This window comes from Oncorhynchus mykiss, chromosome 2, assembly GCF_013265735.2.
Source record: "Oncorhynchus mykiss isolate Arlee chromosome 2, USDA_OmykA_1.1, whole genome shotgun sequence".
NCBI classification, from domain to species: domain Eukaryota; kingdom Metazoa; phylum Chordata; class Actinopteri; order Salmoniformes; family Salmonidae; genus Oncorhynchus; species Oncorhynchus mykiss.
The window spans coordinates 102497689-102521429 of NC_048566.1; the positions used below are offsets into that span (position 1 = coordinate 102497689).

Sequence of the window (23741 nt, forward strand, 5' to 3'; positions counted from 1 at the left end):
AACGGAAGACAGGATGAGCTTGGCCTTGCATCCCGTGTTAATGGAAGGCAGGATGAGCTTGGCCTTTGAAGGCAGGATGAGCTTGGCCTTGGAAGGCAGGATGAGCTTGGCCTTGCATCACGTGTTAATGGAAGGCAGGATGAGCTTGGCCTTTGAAGGCAGGATGAGCTTGGCCTTGGAAGGCAGGATGAGCTTGGCCTTGCATCCCGTGTTAATGGAAGGCAGGATGAGCTTGGCCTTGCATCCTGTGTTTATGGAAGGCAGGATGGGGTTGGCCTTGCATCCAGTCTTTATGGAAGGCAGGATGAGCTTGGCCTTGCATCCCGTGTTTATGGAAGGCAGGATGAGCTTGGCCTTGCATCACATGTTAATGGAAGGCAGGATGAGCTTGGCCTTGCATCCTGTGTTAATGGAAGTCAGGATGAGCTTGGCCTTGCATCCCGTGTTAGTGGAAGGCAGGATGAGCTTGGCCTTGCATCACGTGTTAATGGAAAGCAGGATGAGCTTGGCCTTGGAAGGCAGGATGATCTTGGCCTTGCATCCCGTTTTTATGGAAGGCAGGATGAGCTTGGCCTTGCATCCCGTGTTTATGGAAGGCAGGATGAGCTTGGCCTTGCATCCCGTGTTAATGGAAGGCAGGATGAGCTTGGCCTTGCATCCTGTGTTTATGGAAGGCAGGATGAGCTTGGCCTTGCATCCCGTCTTTATGGAAGGCAGGATGAGCTTGGCCTTGCATCACGTGTTAATGGAAGGCAGGATGAGCTTGGCCTTGCATCCTGTGTTAATGGAAGGCAAGATGAGCTTGGCCTTGCATCCCGTCTTTATGGAAGGCAGGATGAGCTTGGCCTTGCATCCCGTGTTTATGGAAGGCAGGATGACCTTGGCCTTGCATCCTGTGTTTATGGAAGGCAGGATGAGCTTGGCCTTGCATCCCGTGTTTATGGAAGGCAGGATGAGCTTGGCCTTGCATCCCGTGTTAATGGAAGGCAGGATGAGCTTGGCCTTGCATCCTGTGTTTATGGAAGGCAGGATGAGCTTGGCCTTGCATCCCGTCTTTATGGAAGGCAGGATGAGCTTGGCCTTGCATCCCGTGTTTATGGAAGGTAGGATGAGCTTGGCCTTGCATCCCGAGTGTCTGCGGGTTTTCGCTCCTCCCTTTTACTTGATTGAATTATTAAGGTCACTGATTAGTTAGGAACTCCCCTCACCTGGTTGTCAAGGTCTAATTGGTAGCCAGGAACTCCCCTCACCTGGTTGTCAAGGTCTTAATTGGTAGCCAGGATCTCCCCTCACCTGGTTGTCTAGGTCTTAATTGAACACAAATTTAATATATGAGTATTTGTATTTATTATGCATCCCCATTAGCAGCAGCTTCTCTTCATTGGGTCCAGTAAAATGAATGTAGTTTTTAGGGATGCATATCGGCATCGGCCTGATGTGCAAAACCGATGTCAAAGCTGACGTTTATACCTGTATAACGTAGGTAGATGATGTGCATACCTGTATAACGTAGGTAGATGACATGCATACCTGTATAACGTAGGTAGATGACGTGCATACCTGTATAACGTAGGTAGATGACGTGATGATGTCTCAGCCTCCAGTATTTATGCTGCAGTAGTTTATGTGTCAGGGGGCTGGGGTCAGTTTGTTATATCTGGAGACTAAACCCTGACTGTAGTGGTTGTTGTTCAGGACTAAACCCTGACTGTGGTAGTTGTTGTTCAGGACTAAACCCTGACTCGAGTGGTTGTTGTTCATGTCTAAACCCTGACTGTAGTGGTTGTTGTCCAGGACTAAACCCTGACTGTAGTGGTTGTTGTCCAAGACTAAACCCTGACTGTAGTGGTTGTTGTTCAGGACTAAACCCTGACTGTAGTGGTTGTTGTTGAGGACTAAACCCTGACTGTAGTGGTTGTTGTCCAGGACTAAACCCTGACTGTAGTGGTTGTTGTCCAGGACTAAACCCTGACTGTAGTGGTTGTTGTCCAAGACTAAACCCTGAATGTAGTGGTTGTTGTCCAGGACTAAACCCTGACTGTAGTGGTTGTTGTCCAGGACTAAACCCTGACTGTAGTGGTTGTTGTCCAGGACTAAACCCTGACTGTAGTGGTTGTTGTCCAGGACTAAACCCTGACTGTAGTGGTTGTTGTCCAGGACTAAACCCTGACTGTAGTGGTTGTTGTTCAGGACTAAACCCTGACTGTAGTGGTTGTTGTTCAGGACTAAACCCTGACTGTAGTGGTTCTGTAATTGTACTATGTCCAGGACTAAACCCTGATTGGTTTACATTGTCCCCTTACCCTGTTATCATCAGAAGTAAACAGCGGCTGTCGCAGCTTTTGAGAGTCATGATGGCTTGCAGTGAAGATGCAAAAAATGAATACATTCAGTTATACAATTGACTACGGTAGGTATCCCCCTTACCCTGTCCTTGTCCCCTTACCCTGCTCCTGTCTCCTTACCCTGTCCCTTGTCTCCTTACCCAGTCCCCCCTTACCCTGTCCCTTGTCTCCTTACCCAGTCCCCCCTTACCCTGCCCCTTGTCTCCTTACCCAGTTCCCCCTTACCCAGTTCCCCCTTACCCTGTCCCTTGTCCCCTTACCCTGCCTCCTTACCTTGTCCTCCCTGTCCCTTGTCCCCTTACCCTGCCTCTTTACCTTGTCCTCCCTTACCCTGTCCCCTTACACTGTCCATTGTCCCTGTCTCCTTACCCAGTCCCCCCTTACCCTGTCCCTTGTCCCCTTACCCTTGTCCCCTTACCCTGTCCCTTGTCTCCTTACCCTGTCCCTTGTCCCCTTACCCTGTCCCTTGTCTCCTTACCCAGTTCCCCCTTACCCTGTCCCTTGTCCCCTTACCCTGCCTCCTTATCTTGTCCTCCCAGTCCCTTGTCCCCTTACCCTGCCTCTTTACCTTGTCCTCCCTTACCCTGTCCCCTTACACTGTCCCTTGTCCCTGTCTCCTTACCCAGTCCCCCCTTAACCTGTCCCTTATCCCCTTGTCCCCTTACCCTGTCCCTTGTCCCTTGTCCCCTTACCATGTCTCCTTACCCTGTCCCCTTACCCTTGTCTCCTTACCCTGTCCCCTTACCCTTGTCCCCTTACCCTGTCCCTTGTCTCCTTACCCTGTCCCTTGTCCCCTTACCCTGTCCCTTGTCTCCTTACCCAGTTCCCCCTTACCCTTGTCTCCTTACCCAGTTCCCCCTTACCCTGTCCCTTGTCCTCTTACCCTGCCTCCTTACCTTGTCCTCCCTGTCCCTTGTCCCCTTACCCTGCCTCTTTACCTTGTCCTCCCTTACCCTGTCCCCTTACACTGTTCCTTGTCCCTGTCTCCTTACCCAGTCCCCCCTTACCCTGTCCCTTATCCCCTTACCCTGTCCCTTGTCCCCTTACCCTGTCCCTTGTCCCCTTACCCTGTCCCCTTACCATGTCTCCTTACCCTGTCCCCTTACCCTTGTCTCCTTACCCTGTCCCCTTACCCTGTCCCTTGTCTCCTTACCCTGTCCCTTGTCCCTGTCTCCTTACCCAGTCCCCCCTTACCCTGTCCCTTGTCCCCTTACCCTTGTCCCCTTACCCTGTCCCTTGTCTCCTTACCCTGTCCCTTGTCCCCTTACCCTGTCCCTTGTCTCCTTACCCAGTTCCCCCTTACCCTTGTCTCCTTACCCAGTTCCCCCTTACCCTGTCCCTTGTCCCCTTACCCTGCCTCCTTACCTTGTCCTCCCTGTCCCTTGTCCTCTTACCCTGCCTCTTTACCTTGTCCTCCCTTACCCTGTCCCCTTACACTGTCCCTTGTCCCTGTCTCCTTACCCAGTCCCCCCTTAACCTGTCCCTTATCCCCTTGTCCCCTTACCCTGTCCCTTGTCCCCTTACCATGTCTCCTTACCCTGTCCCCTTACCCTTGTCTCCTTACCCTGTCCCCTTACCCTTGTCCCCTTACCCTTGTCCCCTTACCCTGTCCCTTGTCTCCTTACCCTGTCCCTTGTCCCCTTACCCTGTCCCTTGTCTCCTTACCCAGTTCCCCCTTACCCTTGTCTCCTTACCCAGTTCCCCCTTACCCTGTCCCTTGTCCCCTTACCCTGCCTCCTTACCTTGTCCTCCCTGTCCCTTGTCCCCTTACCCTGCCTCTTTACCTTGTCCTCCCTTACCCTGTCCCCTTACACTGTCCCTTGTCCCTGTCTCCTTACCCAGTCCCCCCTTAACCTGTCCCTTATCCCCTTGTCCCCTTACCCTGTCCCTTGTCCCTTGTCCCCTTACCATGTCTCCTTACCCTGTCCCCTTACCCTTGTCTCCTTACCCTGTCCCCTTACCCCCTTACCCTGTCCCTTGTCTCCTTACCCTGTCCCTTGTCCCCTTACCCTGTCCCTTGTCTCCTTACCCAGTTCCCCCTTACCCTTGTCTCCTTACCCAGTTCCCCCTTACCCTGTCCCTTGTCCTCTTACCCTGCCTCCTTACCTTGTCCTCCCTGTCCCTTGTCCCCTTACCCTGCCTCTTTACCTTGTCCTCCCTGTCCCTTGTCCCCTTTCCCTGTCCCCTTACCATGTCTCCTTACCCTGTCCCCTTACCCTTGTCTCCTTACCCTGTCCCCTTACCCTGTCCCTTGTCTCCTTACCCTGTCCCTTGTCTCCTTACCCTGTCACTTGTCCCATTACCCTGTCCCTTGTCCCATTACCCAGTTCCCCCTTACCCTTGTCTCCTTACCCAGTTCCCCCTTACCCTGTCCCTTGTCCCCTTACCTTGTCCTCCCTGTCCCTTGTCCCCTTACCCTGCCTTTTTACCTTGTCCTCCCTTACCCTGTCCCCTTACTGTCCCTTGTCCCTGTCTCCTTACCCAGTCCCCCCTTACCCTGTCCCTTGTCTCCTTACCCTGTCCCTTGTCTCCTTACCCTGTCCCTTGTCCTTTGTCCCCTTAGGTCCCAGCTCATGGTGGGCGTCCTTTACCAGGGCTCTAAAGCACATGTGACGAAACATGTTGCTAGGCCTACTGACTACAGCAACACCACTAGACCTACTGACTACAGCAACACCACTAGACCTACTGACTACAGCAACACCACTAGACGGAATGGGCCACAGTGTCTCCTGACCCCTCCTGTCTCAGCCTCCAGTATTTATGCTGCAGTAGTAGTTTATGTGTCGGGGGGCTAGGGTCAGTTTGTCTCCTTACCCAGTTCCCGGTTACCCACTTACCCGGTTCACAACTTCCGGCGCCGACAGAGATGGCCGCCTCGCTTCGCGTTCCTAGGAAACTATGCAGTTTTTTGTTTTTTTACGTGTTATTTCTTACATTAGTACCCCAGGTCATCTTAGGTTTCATTACATACAGTCGAGAAGAACTACTGAATATAAGATCAGCATCAACTCACCATCAGTACTACCAAGAATGTTTTTCGCGACGCGGATCCTGTGTTCTGCCTTACAAACAGGACAACTGAGTGGATTCCATGCAGCGACCCCAAAAAAAAAACTACTCAGAAAAAGAGGGAAACGAGGCGGTCTTCTGGTCAGACTCCGGAGACGGGCACACCGTGCACCACTCCCTAGCATTCTTCTTGCCAATGTCCAGTCTCTTGACAACAAGGTTGATGAAATCCGAGCAAGGGTAGCATTCCAGAGGGACATCAGAGACTGTAACGTTCTTTGCTTCACGGAAACGTGGCTCACTGGAGAGACTCTATCCGAAGCGGTGCAGCCAACGGGTTTCTCCACACATCGCGCAGACAGAAACAAACATCTTTCTGGTAAGAAGAGGGGCGGGGGCGTATGCCTTATGACTAACGTGACATGGTGTGATGAAAGAAACATACAGGAACTCAAATCCTTCTGTTCACCTGATTTAGAATTCCTCACAATCAAATGTAGACCGCATTATCTACCAAGAGAATTCTCTTCGATTATAATCACAGCCGTATATATCCCCCCCCAAGCAGACACATCTATGGCTCTGAACGAACTTTATTTAACTCTTTGCAAACTGGAAACCATTCATCCGGAGGCTGCATTCATTGTAGCTGGGGATTTTAACAAGGCTAATCTGAAAACAAGACTCCCTAAATTTTATCAGCATATCGATTGCGCAACCAGGGGTGGAAAGACCTTGGATCATTGTTACTCTAACTTCCGCGACGCATATAAGGCCCTGCCCCGCCCCCCTTTCGGAAAAGCTGACCACGACTCCATTTTGTTGATCCCTGCCTACAGACAGAAACTAAAACAAGAGGCTCCCACGCTGAGGTCTGTCCAACGCTGGTCCGACCATGCTGACTCCACACTCCAAGACTGCTTCCACCACGTGGACTGGGACATGTTTCGTATTGCGTCAGACAACAACATTGACGAATACGCTGATTCGGTGTGTGAGTTCATTAGAACGTGCGTTGAAGATGTCGTTCCCATAGCAACGATTAAAACATTCCCTAACCAGAAACCGTGGATTGATGGCAGCATTCGCGTGGAACTGAAAGCGCAAACCACTGCTTTTAATCAGGGCAAGGTGTCTGGTAACATGACCGAATACAAACAGTGCAGCTATTCCCTCCGCAAGGCTATCAAACAAGCTAAGCGTCAGTACAGAGACAAAGTAGAATCTCAATTCAACGGCTCAGACACAAGAGGCATGTGGCAGGGTCTACAGTCAATCACGGACTACAGGAAGAAATCCAGCCCAGTCACGGACCAGGATGTCCTGCTCCCAGGCAGACTAAATAACTTTTTTGCCCGCTTTGAGGACAATACAGTGCCACTGACACGGCCTGCAACAAAAACATGCGGTCTCTCCTTCACTGCAGCTGAGGTGAGTAAGACATTTAAACGTGTTAACCCTCGCAAGGCTGCAGGCCCAGACGGCATCCCCAGCCGCGCCCTCAGAGCATGCGCAGACCAGCTGGCCGGTGTGTTTATGGACATATTCAATCAATCCCTATACCAGTCTGCTATTCCCACATGCTTCAAGAGGGCCACCATTGTTCCTGTTCCCAAGAAAGCTAAGGTAACTGAGCTAAACGACTACCGCCCCGTAGCACTCACTTCCGTCATCATGAAGTGCTTTGAGAGACTAGTCAAGGACCATATCACCTCCACCCTACCTGACACCCTAGACCCACTCCAATTTGCTTACCGCCCAAATAGGTCCACAGACGATGCAATCTCAACCACACTGCACACCGCCCTAACCCATCTGGACAAGAGGAATACCTATGTGAGAATGCTGTTCATTGACTACAGCTCGGCATTCAACACCATAGTACCCTCCAAGCTCGTCATCAAGCAACTGGGTGCAACTGGGTACTGGACTTCCTGACGGGCCGCCCCCAGGTGGTGAGGGTAGGCAACAACATCTCCTCCCCGCTGATCCTCAACACTGGGGCCCCACAAGGGTGCGTTCTGAGCCCTCTCCTGTACTCCCTGTTCACCCACGACTGCGTGGCCACGCACGCCTCCAACTCAATCATCAAGTTTGCGGACGACACAACAGTGGTAGGCTTGATTACCAACAACGACGAGACGGCCTACAGGGAGGAGGTGAGGGCCCTCGGAGTGTGGTGTCAGGAAAATAACCTCACACTCAACGTCAACAAAACTAAGGAGATGATTGTGGACTTCAGGAAACAGCAGAGGGAACACCCCCCTATCCACATCGATGGAACAGTAGTGGAGAGGGTAGCAAGTTTTAAGTTCCTCGGCATACACATCACAGACAAACTGAATTGGTCCACTCACACAGACAGCATTGTGAAGAAGGCGCAGCAGCGCCTCTTCAACCTCAGGAGGCTGAAGAAATTCGGCTTGTCACCAAAAGCACTCACAAACTTCTACAGATGCACAATCGAGAGCATCCTGGCGGGCTGTATCACCGCCTGGTACGGCAACTGCTCCGCCCTCAACCGTAAGGCTCTCCAGAGGGTGGTGAGGTCTGCACAACGCATCACCGGGGGCAAACTACCTGCCCTCCAGGACACCTACACCACCCGATGTCACAGGAAGGCCATAAAGATCATCAAGGACATCAACCACCCGAGCCACTGCCTGTTCACCCCGCTATCATCCAGAAGGCGAGGTCAGTACAGGTGCATCAAAGCTGGGACCGAGAGACTGAAAAACAGCTTCTATCTCAAGGCCATCAGACTGTTAAACAGCCACCACTAACATTGAGTGGCTGCTGCCAACACACTGACACTGACTCAACTCCAGCCACTTTAATAATGGGAATTGATGGGAAATGATGTAAATATATCACTAGCCACTTTAAACAATGCTACCTTATATAATGTTACTTACCCTACATTATTCATCTCATATGCATACGTATATACTGTACTCTATATCATCGACTGTATCCTTATGTAATACATGTATCACTAGCCACTTTAAACTATGCCACTTTGTTTACATACTCATCTCATTTGTACATACTGTACTCGATACCATCTACTGTATCTTGCCTATGCTGCTCTGTACCATCACTCATTCATATATCCTTATGTACATATTCTTTATCCCCTTACACTGTGTACAAGACAGTAGTTTTGGAATTGTTAGTTAGATTACTTGTTATTACTGCATTGTCGGAACTAGAAGCACAAGCATTTCGCTACACTCGCATTAACATCTGCTAACCATGTGTATGTGACAAATAAAATTTGATTTGATTTGAGTTTGTTATATCTGGAGTACTTCTCCTGTCCTATTCGGTGTCCTGTGTGAATCTAGGTGTGCGTTCTCTAATTCTCTCCTTCTCTCTCTCGGAGGACCTGAGCCCTAGGACCATGCCCCAGGACTACCTGACATGATGACTCCTTGCTGTCCCCAGTCCACCTGGCTGTGCTGCTGCTCCAGTTTCAACTGTTCTGCCTTAATATTATTTGACCATGCTGGTCATTTATGAACATTTGAACATCTTGGCCATGTTCTGTTATAATCTCCACCCGGCACAGCCAGAAGAGGACTGGCCATCCCACATATGCTCTCTCTAATTCTCTCTTTCTTTCTCTCTCTCTCTCAGAGGACCTGAGCCCTAGGACCATGCCCCAGGAATACCTGACATGATGACTCCTTGCTGTCCCCAGTCCACCTGACTGTGCTGCTGCTCCAGTTTCAACTGTTCTGCCTTATTATTATTCGACCATGCTGGTCATTTATGAACATTTGAACATCTTGACCATGTTTTGTTATAATCTCCACCCGGCACAGCCAGAAGAGGACTGGCCACCCCACATAGCCGGTTTCTTCCTAGGTTTTGGCCTTTCTAGGGAGTTTTTCCTAGCCACCGTGCTTCTACACCTGCATTGCTTGCTGTTTGGGGTTTTAGGCTGGGTTTCTGTACAGCACTTTGAGATATCAGCTGATGTACGAAGGGCTATATAAATACATTTGATTTGATTTGATTTTGATTTAGACCTACTGACTACAGAAACACCACTAGACCTACTGACTACAGCAACACCACTAGGCCTACTGACTACAGCAACACCACTAGACCTACTGACTACAGCAACACCACTAGGCCTACTGACTACAGCAACACCACTAGGCCTACTGACTACCAGACGTATTAGACAGACAACAGGTGGCAGCCCCAGCCGGTCAACAGGCATAGCTAACTGAGCTACTGATGAAATCCAACACCACTTACTGCCAACCAAATTCACACCCATTTTACACATCCAGAAAAATAATGGATTACAAATAAACCCGACATATGGAAATGTTGTGTCCTGTGCAAACCTTATTGGCACCATCACGGACAGTATCAGGAAGACAGTGCTATAACGGATCCTTGGGATGTCTCTACCCTAAAAGCGAGTTGATTAATTAGCTAGATTGTAGATTAAGAAATTGATTAGTAGTTGTGAGAGGAGACTAAACATGTATTACATAATCCATGTATCAGTTGACAGGCAGCATGTTACAACATTCTTATTGTCTGTTAGCTGATGACTGTCCTATCATTGTTAATTGTCATCATGTTGCCTGGTTACAACATTCCTATTGTCTGTTAGCTGATGACTGTCCTATCATTGTTAATTGCCATCATGTTGCCTGATTACATTATTATTGTCTGTTAGCTGAATGCAAATGGCTGTCCTATCATTGTTAATTATCATCATGTTGCCTGGTTACATTATTATTGTCTGTCAGCTGAATGCAAATGGCTGTCCTATCATTGTTAAGCAGGTGTATCTCACTGATCATCCCTAAAGCCAACACCTCATTTGGCCGCCTTTCGTTCCAGTTCTCTGCTGCCTGTGATTGGAACGAATTGCAAAAATCGCTGAAGTTGGAGACTTTTATCTCCCTCACCAACTTCAAACATCTGCTATCTGAGCAGCTAACCGATCGCTGCAGCTGTACATAGTCTATTGGTAAATAGCCCACCCATTTTCACCTACCTCATCCCCATACTGTTTTTATTTATTTATTTTTCTGCTCTTTTGCACACCAATATCTCTATCTCTACCTTTACATAACCATCTGATCATTTATCACTCCAGTGTTAATCTGCATAATTGTAATTATTTGCCTACCTTCTCATGCCTTTTGCACACAATGTATATATAGACTCCCCTTTTTTCTACTGTGTTATTGACTTGTTAATTGTTTACTCCATGTGTAACTCTGTGTTGTCTGTTCACACTGCTATGCCTTATCTTGGCCAGGTCGCAGTTGCAAATGAGAACTTGTTCTCAACTAGCCTACCTGGTTAAATAAAGGTGAAATAAAAAAAATAAAAAAATAAAAAAAATCATTGTTAATTATCATCAGTTGTTTCCTTGATGATGTAGAACACATAACTAGAGAGTGGGCCAGACATTAAAATAAAAACAACTTTTAATAATTGTATTCGAAAGTGCAACGGCAAACATACAGTATTTATATAGGTAATTTGTTTTGGACAAACAAATGTGATAAACAGAACATTGATTGTATTCAAAATTGCAACAGCAAACATAATTATACAGGTGATTAAAAACAACCCTTATTATATTTAAAAATACAACTGCAAAACTGTTATTCATTACCACAGTAAAAAAAATATATATAATCTGGTGCTCCCAAAATTCTGTCTTGTGCTCTTTACTTTCTGTGGTACCAATGAAGAAACGTTCATTTAAAGCCCTGACTGGTGACACACAACCAGCCATGTTTCAGATACCCTGATACTCATGTCTGCAGTGACCCACAAACAGAGGCTCTGCCTGGATACCGCGCCTGGAGAGAGAGGGAGAAGATATGGAAAGGGAGAGAGGGAGGAGAAGAGATGGAAAGGGAGAGAGGGAGGAGAAGAGATGGAAAGGGAGAGGAGAGAGGGGGAGAAGAGATGGAAAGGGAGAGAAGAGATGGAAAGGGAGATTTAGTTGCCTTAATGACTATTACAAAACAGCTAGTACTGTATTGTGTCTGTATGGCTAAACACATTTGATAAACATCTTGTGTAGCCTACTTTGATTAACATCTTACTTTACTCAAAGTAACGTAACCCCGAAACAGTGTCTGGGCAGAAGAGACTACGGCTGCAGTCAACTCAAAGTAGACAGCCCTAAACCCTCAGCCCTTGAATTACTTTTTAAATCATCCCATCTGAGTGTACCTTAAAATGGCCATTTCCCAAGCTAGGGAGAATGCTGATCAGAGATGCAAAAATATTGAAGTTGAGCTTAAAAACAAGCAACCTAAAGCTATTGATGTACCTAGCAGGCTAATGTAGCTAGCTAGCACTCCTGTCAGGTAGCTAGATACAGTTACCTATAGCTGGCTAGCTAGTTTTACAATTAGGTCACTTATTCCAATACATTTCAGAATTCCCCAAAATATGTTTATGAAGCTAGCTATGTTTTAATGACACCTCAATACGAGACTAAGCCAATTTGAGTGTGATTCCCATTTGACAATGCTAAAATCAATGTCCTCTATATATATTTTTTAGCATATAAATTTGCTAAAAATATGTGATATGTGAGTCAATATATAATTTTGACTCACATATCGAAAATGTAGCCATGTTGATTAAATTTGACACCACCAGAGTTCGACACGTGACTACAGTTTGCATTGAACCCACAAGTGATCAAAGTTATTCACTCGCTCCCTCAAGCTAAATCGAGGGCCTGCAGCGGCAACGTTAGTGAATTAGATCTCCACTTAAGATGGCAATCAAACTGCATCCAGTTTTGATAGGGAAAGTGGCTAGAGTGAGGCCCGAGGGGGTAAGTAACACTGAAACATGCATGAGAGCATCAGCTGTTCTGGACAACTCTGATCACACTCTCTGCAGCCGATGTGAGTAATCTTTAAACAGGTAAACATTCACAAGGCCGCTGGGCCAGACGGATTACCAGGACGTGTACTCAGTATGCGCTGACCAACTGGCAGTGTCTTCACTGACATTTTCAACCTCTCCCTGTCTGAGTCTGTAATACCAACATGTTTCAAGCAGACCGCCCTAGTACTGTGCCCAAGAACACTAAGGTAACCTGCCTAAAATGACTACCGACCCGTAGCACTCACGTCTGTAGCCATGAAAAGCTTTGAAACACTGGTCATGGCTCACATCAATACCATCATCCCAGAAACCCTAGACCCACTCCAATTTGCATACCGCACCAACAGATCCACAGATGATGCAATCTCAAATCGCACTCCACACTGCCCTTTCTCACCTGGACAAAAGGAACACCTATGTGAGAATGCTATTCATTGACAACAGCTCAGCGTTCAACACCATAGTGCCCTGGGACTAAACACCTCCCTCTGCAACTGGATCCTGGACTTCCTGACGGGCCGCCCCCAGGTGGTAAGGGTAGGTAACAACACATCTGCCACACTGATCCTCATGGGTGCGTGCTCAGTCTGCTCCTGTACTCACTGTTCACTCATAACTGCACGGCCAGGCATGACTCCAACACCATCATTAAGTTTGCTGATGACACAACAGTGGTAGGCCTGATCACCAACAACGACGAGACAGTCTATAGGGAGGAGGTCAGAAACGTGTGGTGCAAGGACAACAACCTCTCCCTCAACGTGATCAAGACTAAGGAGTTGATTGTGGACTACAGGAAAAGGAGGACCAAGCACACCCCCATTCTCATCGACGGGGCTGTAGTGGAACAGGTTGAGAGCTTCAAGTTCCTTGGTGTCCACATAATCAACAAACTAACATGGTCCAAGAACACCAAGACAGTCGTGAAGAGGGCACGACAAAAACCTCTTCCCCCTCAGGAGACTGAAAAGATTTGGCATGGGTCCTCAGATCCTCTAAAGGTTCTACAGCTTCACCATCAAGAGCATCCTGATGGGTTGCATCACTGCCTGGTATGGCAACTGCTCGGCCTGCAAGGCACTACAGAGGGTAGTATATCACCGGGGCCAAGCTTCCTGCCATCCAGGACCTCTATACCAGGATGTGTCAGAGGAAGGCCCTAAAAATTGTCAAACTCCAGCCACCCTAGTCATAGACTGTTCTCTCTGCTACTGCACGGCAAGCGGTACCGGAGCACCAAGTCTAGGTCCTAGAGGCTTCTAAACAGCTTCTACCCCCCAAGCCATAAAACTCCAGAACATCTAATCAAATGGCTACCCAGACTATTTGCACCCCCCCCCCCCCCCCCCCCCTCTATGCATAGTCACTTTAATAACTCTACCTACATGTACATATTACCTCGACTAACCGATGCCCCCGAACATTGACTCTGTACTGGTACCCCCTGTATATAGCCTCCACATTACACATTGAATCTGTACCAGTACCCTCTGTATATAGCTCCGCTATTGTTATTTACTGCTGCTCTTTAATTATTTGCTTTTCTTATCTCTTACTTTTTTGGGGGATATTTTCTTAAAACTGCATTGTTGGTTAAGGGCTTGTAAGTAAGCATTTCACTGTAAGGTCTACAGCTGTTGTATTCGGTGCATGTGACAAAGGATGAATAACGACTCTCCTCTCTAGCCTAGTTAGCTAGCATGATGAATAACAACTCTCCTCTCTAGCCCAGGTAGCTAGCATGATGAATAACAACTCTCCTCTCTAGCCCAGTTAGCTAGCATGATGAATAACGACTCTCCTCTCTAGCCCAGGTAGCTAGCATGATGAATAACAACTCTCCTCTCTAGCCCAGGTAGCTAGCATGATGAATAACAACTCTCCTCTCTAGCATGATGAATAACGACTCTCCTCTCTAGCCCAGGTAGCTAGCATGATGAATAACAACTCTCCTCTCTAGCCCAGGTAGCTAGCATGATGAATAACAACTCTCCTCTCTAGCATGATGAATAACAACTCTCCTCTCTAGCCCAGGTAGCTAGCATGATGAATAACAACTCTCCTCTCTAGCCCAGGTAGCTAGCATGATGAATAACAACTCTCCTCGCTAGCCCGGTTAGCTAGCATGATGAATAACCACTCTCCTCTCTAGCCCAGTTAGCTAGCATGATGAATAACCACTCTCCTCTCTAGCATGATGAATAACGCCTCTCCTCTCTAGCCCAGGTAGCTAGCATGATGAATAACGCCTCTCCTCTCTAGCCCAGGTAGCTAGCATGATGAATAACCACTCTCCTCTCTAGCATGATGAATAACGCCTCTCCTCTATAGCCCAGGTAGCTAGCATGATGAATAACGCCTCTCCTCTCTAGCCCAATTAGCTAGCATGATGAATAACGCCTCTCCTCTCTAGCCCAATTAGCTAGCATGATGAATAACGCCTCTCCTCTCTAGCCCAATTAGCTAGCATGATGAATAACGCCTCTTCTCTCTAGCCCAGGTAGCTAGCATGCATTTCCCCAATTCACAGCTCTGCAAGGATTATATTGTCAAAATACAAATGTAATACCTATAGCAAATACCTATTTAATGCCGTCACGCCAGGTATATACTTCCAAAAAAGGTCTAAATAAAAATGGACAAACAACCCAAAAAATGTATTGTTTGGAAATAATCTATTGTTTTTGAATAAGTGCGCATGCGCCAAATCCACCTCTTCTGTACCTGGCAGTGGCAGTAATGAGTGAGTTTTATTGGACGTCCCAGGGACATCATGTACCCAAACATATCAGGGGACACAACGTGAGGATGGCTGAGGGGTGGTCTACAGGGGTGCAAGGCCACTCAACCATAAATCGGAGAATGTAGCATTTTCAAACACCTGAACAGCTTTTTCCAGAAATCTATAGCCATAATCATTATGCTTAATCCAATGTAAAAAAAATATATATATATATATATATCTCTAACCATAGCTCTTGAGCTGACTGTATCCTCCCGACTGGTGGTTCTTTTGTAAAGAAATTAAATATGCTTCTCGTCATCTATGCTAAAATATGTGTAAAGGAATAGAAGTCTTATTCAGTGCATTAGTTATTGCTTGCTTTTGTAAAGTCTACCAACCTTGCTACTCTAACTTGATTGATAGCCTGACATGGTTTCTTGGTATCTAGTTATGAGGATGGGAGATCGGTTACACTAGCCCAGATTGGGAACCTATGTGAAATGGCTAGCTAATAGCGTTTCAATCAGTGACGTCACTCGCTCTGAGACCTTGAAGTAGTTGTTCCCCTTTGCTCTGCAAGGGCTGTGGCTTTTGTGGAGCGATGGGTAACGATGCTTCGTGGGTGTCAGTTGTTGATGTATGCAGAGGGTCCCTGGTTCGAGCCCAGGTTGGGGCGAGGAGAGGGACGGAAGCTATATTGTTACACTAGCTAACTGGGCTAAAGACAACTTCGTAAAATTGCTAGGTGGATAGTGGTATCACAGAGAAACACATTTTTAAACATGACAAATGAGGAGGCACGTGCCCCCTATAGGAATGATGCCTCTGGAGGTGTCTAAGAGGATTTGGAGCATGGATTTTACATGAGTGGGCAAGGGCGCAGCCATGGGTGGGCCTACCCACTTGGGTGCCAGGCCTATCTATTGGGCAGCCAGGCCCAGCCAATCAGAATGAGTTTTTCCCCCAAAAAAGAGCTAAATTACAGACGATCCCACAGGTGAAGAAGCCGAATGCGGAGGTCCTGGGCTGGCGTGGTTACACGTGGTCTGTGAGGTCGGTTGGGCATACTGCCAAATTCTCTAAAATGACATTGGAGGCGGGTAACGGTAGAGAAAGTAACATTCATTTATATAGCAACAGCTCTGGTGGACATCCCTGCAATCAGCAATCACACTCCCTCAAAACTTGAGACATCTGTGGCATTGTGTTGTGTGACAAAACTGCACATTTTAGACTGACCTTTTATTGTCCCCAGCACAAGGTGCCCCTGTGTAAATGAGCATGCTGTTTAATCAGCTTCTTGAAATGCCACCAGTCAGGTGGATTGATTCTCTTGGCAAAGGAGAAATGCTCACTAACAGGGATATAACTAATTTGTGCAAAACAATTGAGAGAAATCAGCTTTTAGAACGTATGGAACATTTCTGGGATCTTTTATTTCAACTCATGAAACATGAGACCAACACTTCACATGTTGCGTTTATATTTTTGTTCAGTGTAGATTTTCATTTTGATTTCTTTAAAGTAACAGCAGTAAATAAAGATACTCTACATTTGGTGTGCAACCAAAGTAGTTTGACATTATAACGCTTGCAGAGCTGTCTAATAGGGAAACGTATACAGGCTATCTGGGCTAGAGAGGAGAGTCATCATATTAACATAACCCTGTACCTCAGTAGCCTGCAGCGGAAGTCCACGAGGCGAGGGAAGGCGTCGATCACACTGGAGGTCATCCTCTCATCACTCCACAATCGCTCTCCAGCAGCACTCGCCCTCGGCCTACACACACACACACACCTTGTTACCGTATTTAGATTCTTGCCTGTTATTATTTCTGTTTGAAAAATGTCCCTAGGGGCCCTGGTCAGAAGTAGTGTACTATATATAGGGAATAGGGTTCTATAGGGCCCTGGTCAGAAGTAGTGTACTATATATAGGGAATAGGGTTCTATAGGGCCCTGGTCAGAAGTAGTGTACTATATATAGGGAATAGGGTTCTATAGGGCCCTGGTTAACAGTAGTGCACTATATAGGGAATAGGGTTCTATAGGGCCCTGGTTAACAGTAGTGCACTATATAGGGAATAGGGTTCTATAGGGCCCTGGTCAACAGTAGTGTACTATATAGGGAATAGGGTTATATTTGGGACTCTTTTCTATTTACCAGAGACGAGGAGAGAGGTTGGTAGCATCAACATACTCTCCCCACATGCACACCTCTCCACCAATCACCAGTTTCTTCTGCTGCTCTGTACCTGTGGAGGTAAAGTACATAGGATAGTACATACTGCACCTGCCCACAACAACACAGCACAACACCCCCACAACACAGCACATCACAACACCACAATACAACGGCACAACAACACGGCACAACACAACACCACACAACACAACACCACACCAACACGGCACAACACCACGGCACAACAACACGGCACAACAACACAACACCACGGCACAACAACACGGCACAACACCACAACACAACATCACAACATGGCACAACACAACAACAACACGGCACAACACAACGGCACAACACAACAACATGGCACAACACAACAACATGGCACAACAACACAACACAACAACACGGCAGGGCACGACGACAAAACGTCATGGCACGACGACAAAACGTCATGGCACGGCAACAAAACGTCATGGCAAGACAACAAAACGTCATGGCACGACAACAAAACGTCATGGCACGACAACAACACGTCAGGGCAAGACAACAAAACGTCATGGCACGACAACAAAATGTGTCGGAGGCTACACCGTGCACCTGGCAACCTTGGCTAGCGCGCACTGCGCCCGGCCCGCCACAGGAGTCGCTGGTGCGCGATGAGACAAGCAGATCCCTACCGACCAATCCCTCCCTAACCCGGACGACGCTAGGCCAATTGTGCGTCGCCCCACGGACCTCCCGGTCGCGGCCGGTTACGACAGAGCTTGGGCGCGAACCCAGGGACTCTGATGGCACAGCTGGCGCTGCAGTACAGCGCCCTTAACCACTGCGCCACCCGGGGGGCAGTTCATCATATTTCTGACCTACTAGAGCTACCCCGGTCAAAACGTAAATGTTGTTATTGTGAAGTAAAAACGTCAAGGAGCAACAACGGCTCAGCAGCAAAGTGGAAGACCACACAAGCTCACAGACCGGGACCGCCCAGTGCTGAAGTGCGTAGCACATAAAACTTGTCTGTCCTCAGTTGCCAGACTCACTACAGAGTTAGAAACTGCCTCTGGAAGCAACGTCAGCATTAGAACTGTTTGTCGGGAACTTCATGAAATGGGTTTCCATGGCTGAGCAGCCGCACACAAGCCTAAGATCACCATGCGCAATGCCAAGCGTCGACTTCAGTGGTGTAAAGCTCGCTGCCATGAGAGCAGTGGAAATGCGTTCTCTGGAGTAATGAATCACGCTTCACCATCTGGCAGTCCGACAGATGAATCTGGGTTCGGCGGATGCCAGGAGAACATTACCAGCTGGAATGCATAGAGTCAACTGTAAAGTTTGTTGGGAGGAGGTTCAGGCTGGGCCCCTTAGTTCCAGTGAAGGGAAATGTTAATGCTACAACATACAATGACATTCTAGACGATTCTGTGCTTCCAACTTCGTGGTAACAGGTTGGAGAAGGTCCTTTCCTGTTTCAGCATGACAATGCCCCCGTGCACAAAGCAAGGTCCATACAGAAATGGTTTGTCGAGATCGGTGTGAAAGAACCCAGTCGAAAACCTTTAGGATGAATTGGAATGCCGACTGCGAGCAAGGCCTAATCGCCCAGCATTAGTGCCCGACCTCACTAATGCTCTTGTGGCTGAATGGCAGCAATGTTCCAAAATCTAGTGGAAAGCCTTCCCAGAAGAGTGGAGGCTGTTGTAGCAGCAATGTTCCAACATCTAGTGGAAAGCCTTCCCAGAAGAGTGGAGGCTGTTATAGCAGCAAAGCGGGGGACCAACTCAATATTAATGGCTTCCCAGAAGAGTGGATGCTGTTATAGCAGCAAAGCGGGGGACAAACTCAATATTAATGGCTTCCCAGAAGAGTGGATGCTGTTATAGCAGCAAAGGGTGGGGACCAACTCAATATTAATGCCCATGATTTTGGAATGAGATGTTGGACCAGCTGGTGTCCACAGACTACATGACCAAAAGCGTACTTGTGCTATATTATATTACCCATAGACCTTTAGACCAGTCTCCTACTATAATAATAACCACATTACAGTGGGGCAAAAAAAAGTATTTAGCCAGCCACAAATTGTGCAAGTTCTCCCATTTAAAAAGATGAGAGAGGCCTGTAATTTTCATCATAGGTACACTTCAACTATGACAGACAAAATGAGAAAAAAAATCCAGATAATCACATTGTAGGATTTTTAATGAATTTATTTGCAAATTATGGTGGGAAAAAAGTATCTCAATACTTTGTTATATACCCTTTGTTGGCAATGACAGCGGTCAAACGTTTTCTGTAAGTCTTCACAAGGTTTTCACACACTGTTTCTGGTATTTTGGCCCATTCCTCCATGCAGATCTCCTCTAGAGCAGTGATGTTTTGGGGCTGTTGCTGGGCAACACGGACTTTCAACTCCCTCCAAAGACTTTCTATGGGGTTGTGATCTGGAGACTGGCTAGGCCACTCCAGGACCTTGAAATGCTTCTTACGAAGCCACTCCGTCGTTGCCCTGGCGGTGTGTTTGGGATCATTGTCATGCTGAAAGACCCAGCCACGTTTCATCTTCAATGCCCTTGCTGATGGAAGGAGGTTTTCACTCAAACTCTCACGATACATGGCCCCATTCATTCTTTCCTTTACACGGATCAGTCGTCCTGGTCCCTTTGAAGAAAAACAGCCCCAAAGCATGTTTCCACCCCCATGCTTCACAGTAGGTATGGTGTTCTTTGGATGCAACTCAGCATTCTTTGTCCTCCAAACACGACAAGTTGTGTTTTTACCAAAAAGTTATATTTTGGTTTCATCTGACCATATGACATTCTCCCAATCTTCTTCTGGATCATCCAAATGATCCAAACTTCAGACGGGCCTGGACATGTACTGGCTTAAGCAGGGGGACACGTCTGGCACTGCAGGATTTGAGTCCCTGGCGGCGTAGTGTGTTACTGATGGTAGGCTTTGTTACTTTGGTCCCAGCTCTCTGCAGGTCATTCACTAGGTCGAGTGGTTCTGGGATTTTTGCTCACCATTCTTGTGATCATTTTGACCCCACGGGGTGAGATCTTGCGTGGAGCCCCAGATCGAGGGAGATTATCAGTGGTCTTGTATGTCTTCCATTTCCTAATAATTGCTCCCACAGTTGATTTATTCAAAACAAGCTGCTTACCTATTGCAGATTCAGTCTTCCCAGCCTGGTGCAGGTCTACAATTTTGTTTCTGACCTTTGACAGCTCTTTGACTGTTTGAGGTTGTGGACAGGTGTCTTTTACACTGATAACAAGTTCAAACAGGTGCCATTAATACAGGTAACAAGTGGAGGAAGAAGTTACAGGTCTGTGAGAGCCAGAAATCTTGCTTGTTTGTAGGTGACCAAATACTTAATTTCCACCATAATTTGCAAATAAATTCATTAAAAATCCTACAATGTGATTTTCTGGATTTTTTGGAAAGGTAAAGGTATCAATGTGTTTTCCGTTTTACTGTATTTGCTACCTTTTGAACACATCGATTTGATACCGTTCCATTAATTTCATTCCCACCATTACATTAAACCTGTTCACCAATTTTAAAGTGACACCAGCTTCTGCACACACCAGTGAAGTTGAGTGGCTGTATGGTGTAGTATTTTTCCCAGTCCTGTCCGTAGTCGATGTGGTTGATGTACCAGGGGGCAGCCAGTATGACCCTGTACCCAGCCAGGGTGATGCTACTCAACTCCTGTTGTATCTGACCAGGGCTCCCCTTCCAGATGTGGAGCACCGTGTCCACTGGGATCTGAGGTAGGGTAGAAAACAAGTGCCATGTACACCGCCGTTCAAAAGTTTGGGGTCACTTAGAAATGTCCTTGTTTGTTTTAAAGAAAATCACTTTTTTTGTCCATTAAAATAACATCAAATTGATCAGAAATACAGTGTAGGCATTGTTAATGTTGTAAATGACTATTGTAGCTGGAAACGGCAGATTTTTAATGGAATATCTGCATAGGCGTACAGAGGCCCATTATCAGCAACGATCACACCTGTGTTCCAATGGCATGTCGTGTTTTCTAATCCAAGTTTAATATTTTTAAAAGGCTAATTGAACATTAGAAAACCATTTTGCAAATATTTTAGTACAGCTGAAAACTGTTGTACTGATTAAAGAAGCAATAAAACTGGCCTTCTTTAGACTGGTATCTGGAGCATCAGCATTTGTGGATTTGATTACAGGCTCAAAATGGCCAGAAACAAAGACTTCTTCTGAAACTCGCCAGTCTCTTCTTGTTCTGAGAAATGAAGGCTATTCCATGTGAGAAATTGCCAAGAAACTGAAGCTCTCGTACAACATTGTGTCCTACTCCCTTCACAGAACAGCACAAACTGTCTCTAATCAGAATAGAAAGGGGAGTGGGAGGCCCCGGTGCACAGCTGAGCGAGAGGACAAGTACATTAGAGTGTCTAGTTTGAGAAACAGACACCTCACAAGTCCTCAACTGGCAGCTTCATTAAATAGTACCCGCAAAACACCAGTCTCAACGTCAACAGTGAAGAGGCGACTCCGGGATGCAGGCCTTCTAGGCAGAGTTCCTCTGTCCAGTGTCTGTGTTCTTTTGGCTAATAAAAAGAAGAGATTTAGATGGGCAGTCTGAGATATGGTTTTATCTTTGCAACTCTGCCTAGAAGGCCAGCATCCCAGAGTCGCCTCTTCACTGTTGACCTTGAGACTGGTCTCCTCTTTTTTTGTTTTTAAAGTACTTGTAACAACAAAATCAAAAGTATTTAATCCCAACCGGTGGGAACAATAACTACATCAGCCTGAGTGCTGGTCCATGGTTGACAACCACAAGTAGGGGAGTGTGGGGTAAGTTGAGACATTTTTTACATTCAGCATCACTCTGTCAAGGAAAATATAGTATTCTTTCTAACAAAGAGATCTACCTATGTGGTGTATCCCTGGAAATAAATCAGAATTAATGTAAACATAAGTTTTGAAAACATACCTTGTCCAAAAAAAAGTGGTCTCTTGGTACAACACGGTACGTTGTACAGGGTACGTTGAGCTGCCTAAACATTTCTGTTTTGAATTAAATATTACTACTGCCACCTTTAAACCATGTCTATCTTTATTTCCCAAACACTTTTTTAAAACACTTTTAACATAGGCCAGGCCCTGTTACCTCATATCCCAGCGATAATGCCTACAACACGCTTGGTCAATTTGCTCAACTTGTCATTGGCTCAACTTACCCCAAGGCCATTGGCTCAACTTACCCCAAGGCAAACATGTTGACTATATTAGCCCACGGCTAGAAGGATGCCTCTTCATTCTAGGTTTAGGACCATATTGAAGCTGACAGAGACACCAACTGATGTATAAAACAATCTTACAATTATTTACTTTAGATACAAGCATCTTGAAACCTGTAACACAATTGATTTGGTAAATTAATTTGACTTGTTGAAAATCCGTTTTTTGGACCTAACTTGTTTACCACTTTTACCATGTGGTTTCTTCCTTCAGACTCCATGAAATGATCACCAATTCTTAAATATTACCTAAAATAATTAATTTTGTGTATGGTTTCCTAGAAACAAGGGTGGCTCAACTTACCCCTAAGGCTCAGGTTTCCCCACTCTCCCCTATACATATTCCAACTAGACACACTATTCACTGCAAAGTTAACTGATTGTGCAGATGGCTTCTTGCCGCTAAAACACGGTGACATGCTGTTTTTCTGATCCTTGTATGTTTATTTCATTTCACCCCTTAGGTCTGAGTGGATGACAATGATTATTATTACTATGAAAAACATATGATCACAGACATCTAATAGTTAACTGCACATAGCACTTTTCTTCACTGCAAACTGTCCCACTCCACACTGTCCCACTCCACTCCACACCACTCCACACTGTCCCACTCCACTCCACACTGTCCCACTCCACTCCACACTGTCCCACTCCACCCCACTCTATTCACCCCACTCTATTCACCCCACTCTATCCACCCCACTCTATCCACCCCACTCTATTCACCCCACTCTATTCCCTATTCACCCCACTCTATTCCCTATTCACCCCACTCTATTCCCTATTCACCCCACTCTATTCACCCCACTCTATTCACCCCACTCTATTCACCCCACTCTATCCACTCCACCCACCCCACTCTATTCACCCCACCCACCCCACTCTATTCACCCCACTCTATCCACTCCACCCACCCCACACTATTCATACCGCACTGGCCACTCCACTCTGTTTCACTCCACACTAGTTAAGCGGTTCTAACCCTTGAAAGCAAGGGGCCAGACAGTATAGTATCTAGCCCAGTCATGAGTAGGTCCAGGCTGGTCTAGGTACCAAGGAGAGGCCAAGACGACCCTGAGGCCTGCCTTGGTCACCCTGCGGACCTCACACAGGTAGCACCCTCCCTTCCACACCTCCACCACTGACAGAGAGCTGCAACACAGCTGAAACACAACCAATCTGGAGAACCCTGCTCTGGCGCAGCAGGAGAAACAGCATGAAGACCACCCTCAGTCTAGAGACAGCCTCTGATGTTTTATCAAAATAGAAGGATCTAGGTAATATCACAGT

At 46.8% G+C, this 23741-nt stretch overlaps 1 protein-coding gene across 2 annotated transcripts in view; it reads right to left on the reverse strand.

Moving 5' to 3' along the window:
* Nucleotides 1-10803: 10803 nt before the first annotated feature.
* The window catches only part of hexa (hexosaminidase A (alpha polypeptide)), a 52495-nt gene continuing 39557 nt past the window's right edge, over nucleotides 10804-23741 (reverse strand). For both annotated transcript variants that reach the window (XM_036961277.1, XM_036961273.1), the window contains 4 exons: nucleotides 20757-20937; nucleotides 17143-17233; nucleotides 16651-16758; nucleotides 10804-11203 (listed from right to left, as the gene is read on the reverse strand). In XM_036961277.1, coding sequence (XP_036817172.1) covers nucleotides 11140-11203; nucleotides 16651-16758; nucleotides 17143-17233; nucleotides 20757-20937 — 444 coding nt within the window. In that variant the 3' untranslated portion in view covers nucleotides 10804-11139. The remainder of the gene's footprint in view (nucleotides 11204-16650; nucleotides 16759-17142; nucleotides 17234-20756; nucleotides 20938-23741) is intronic.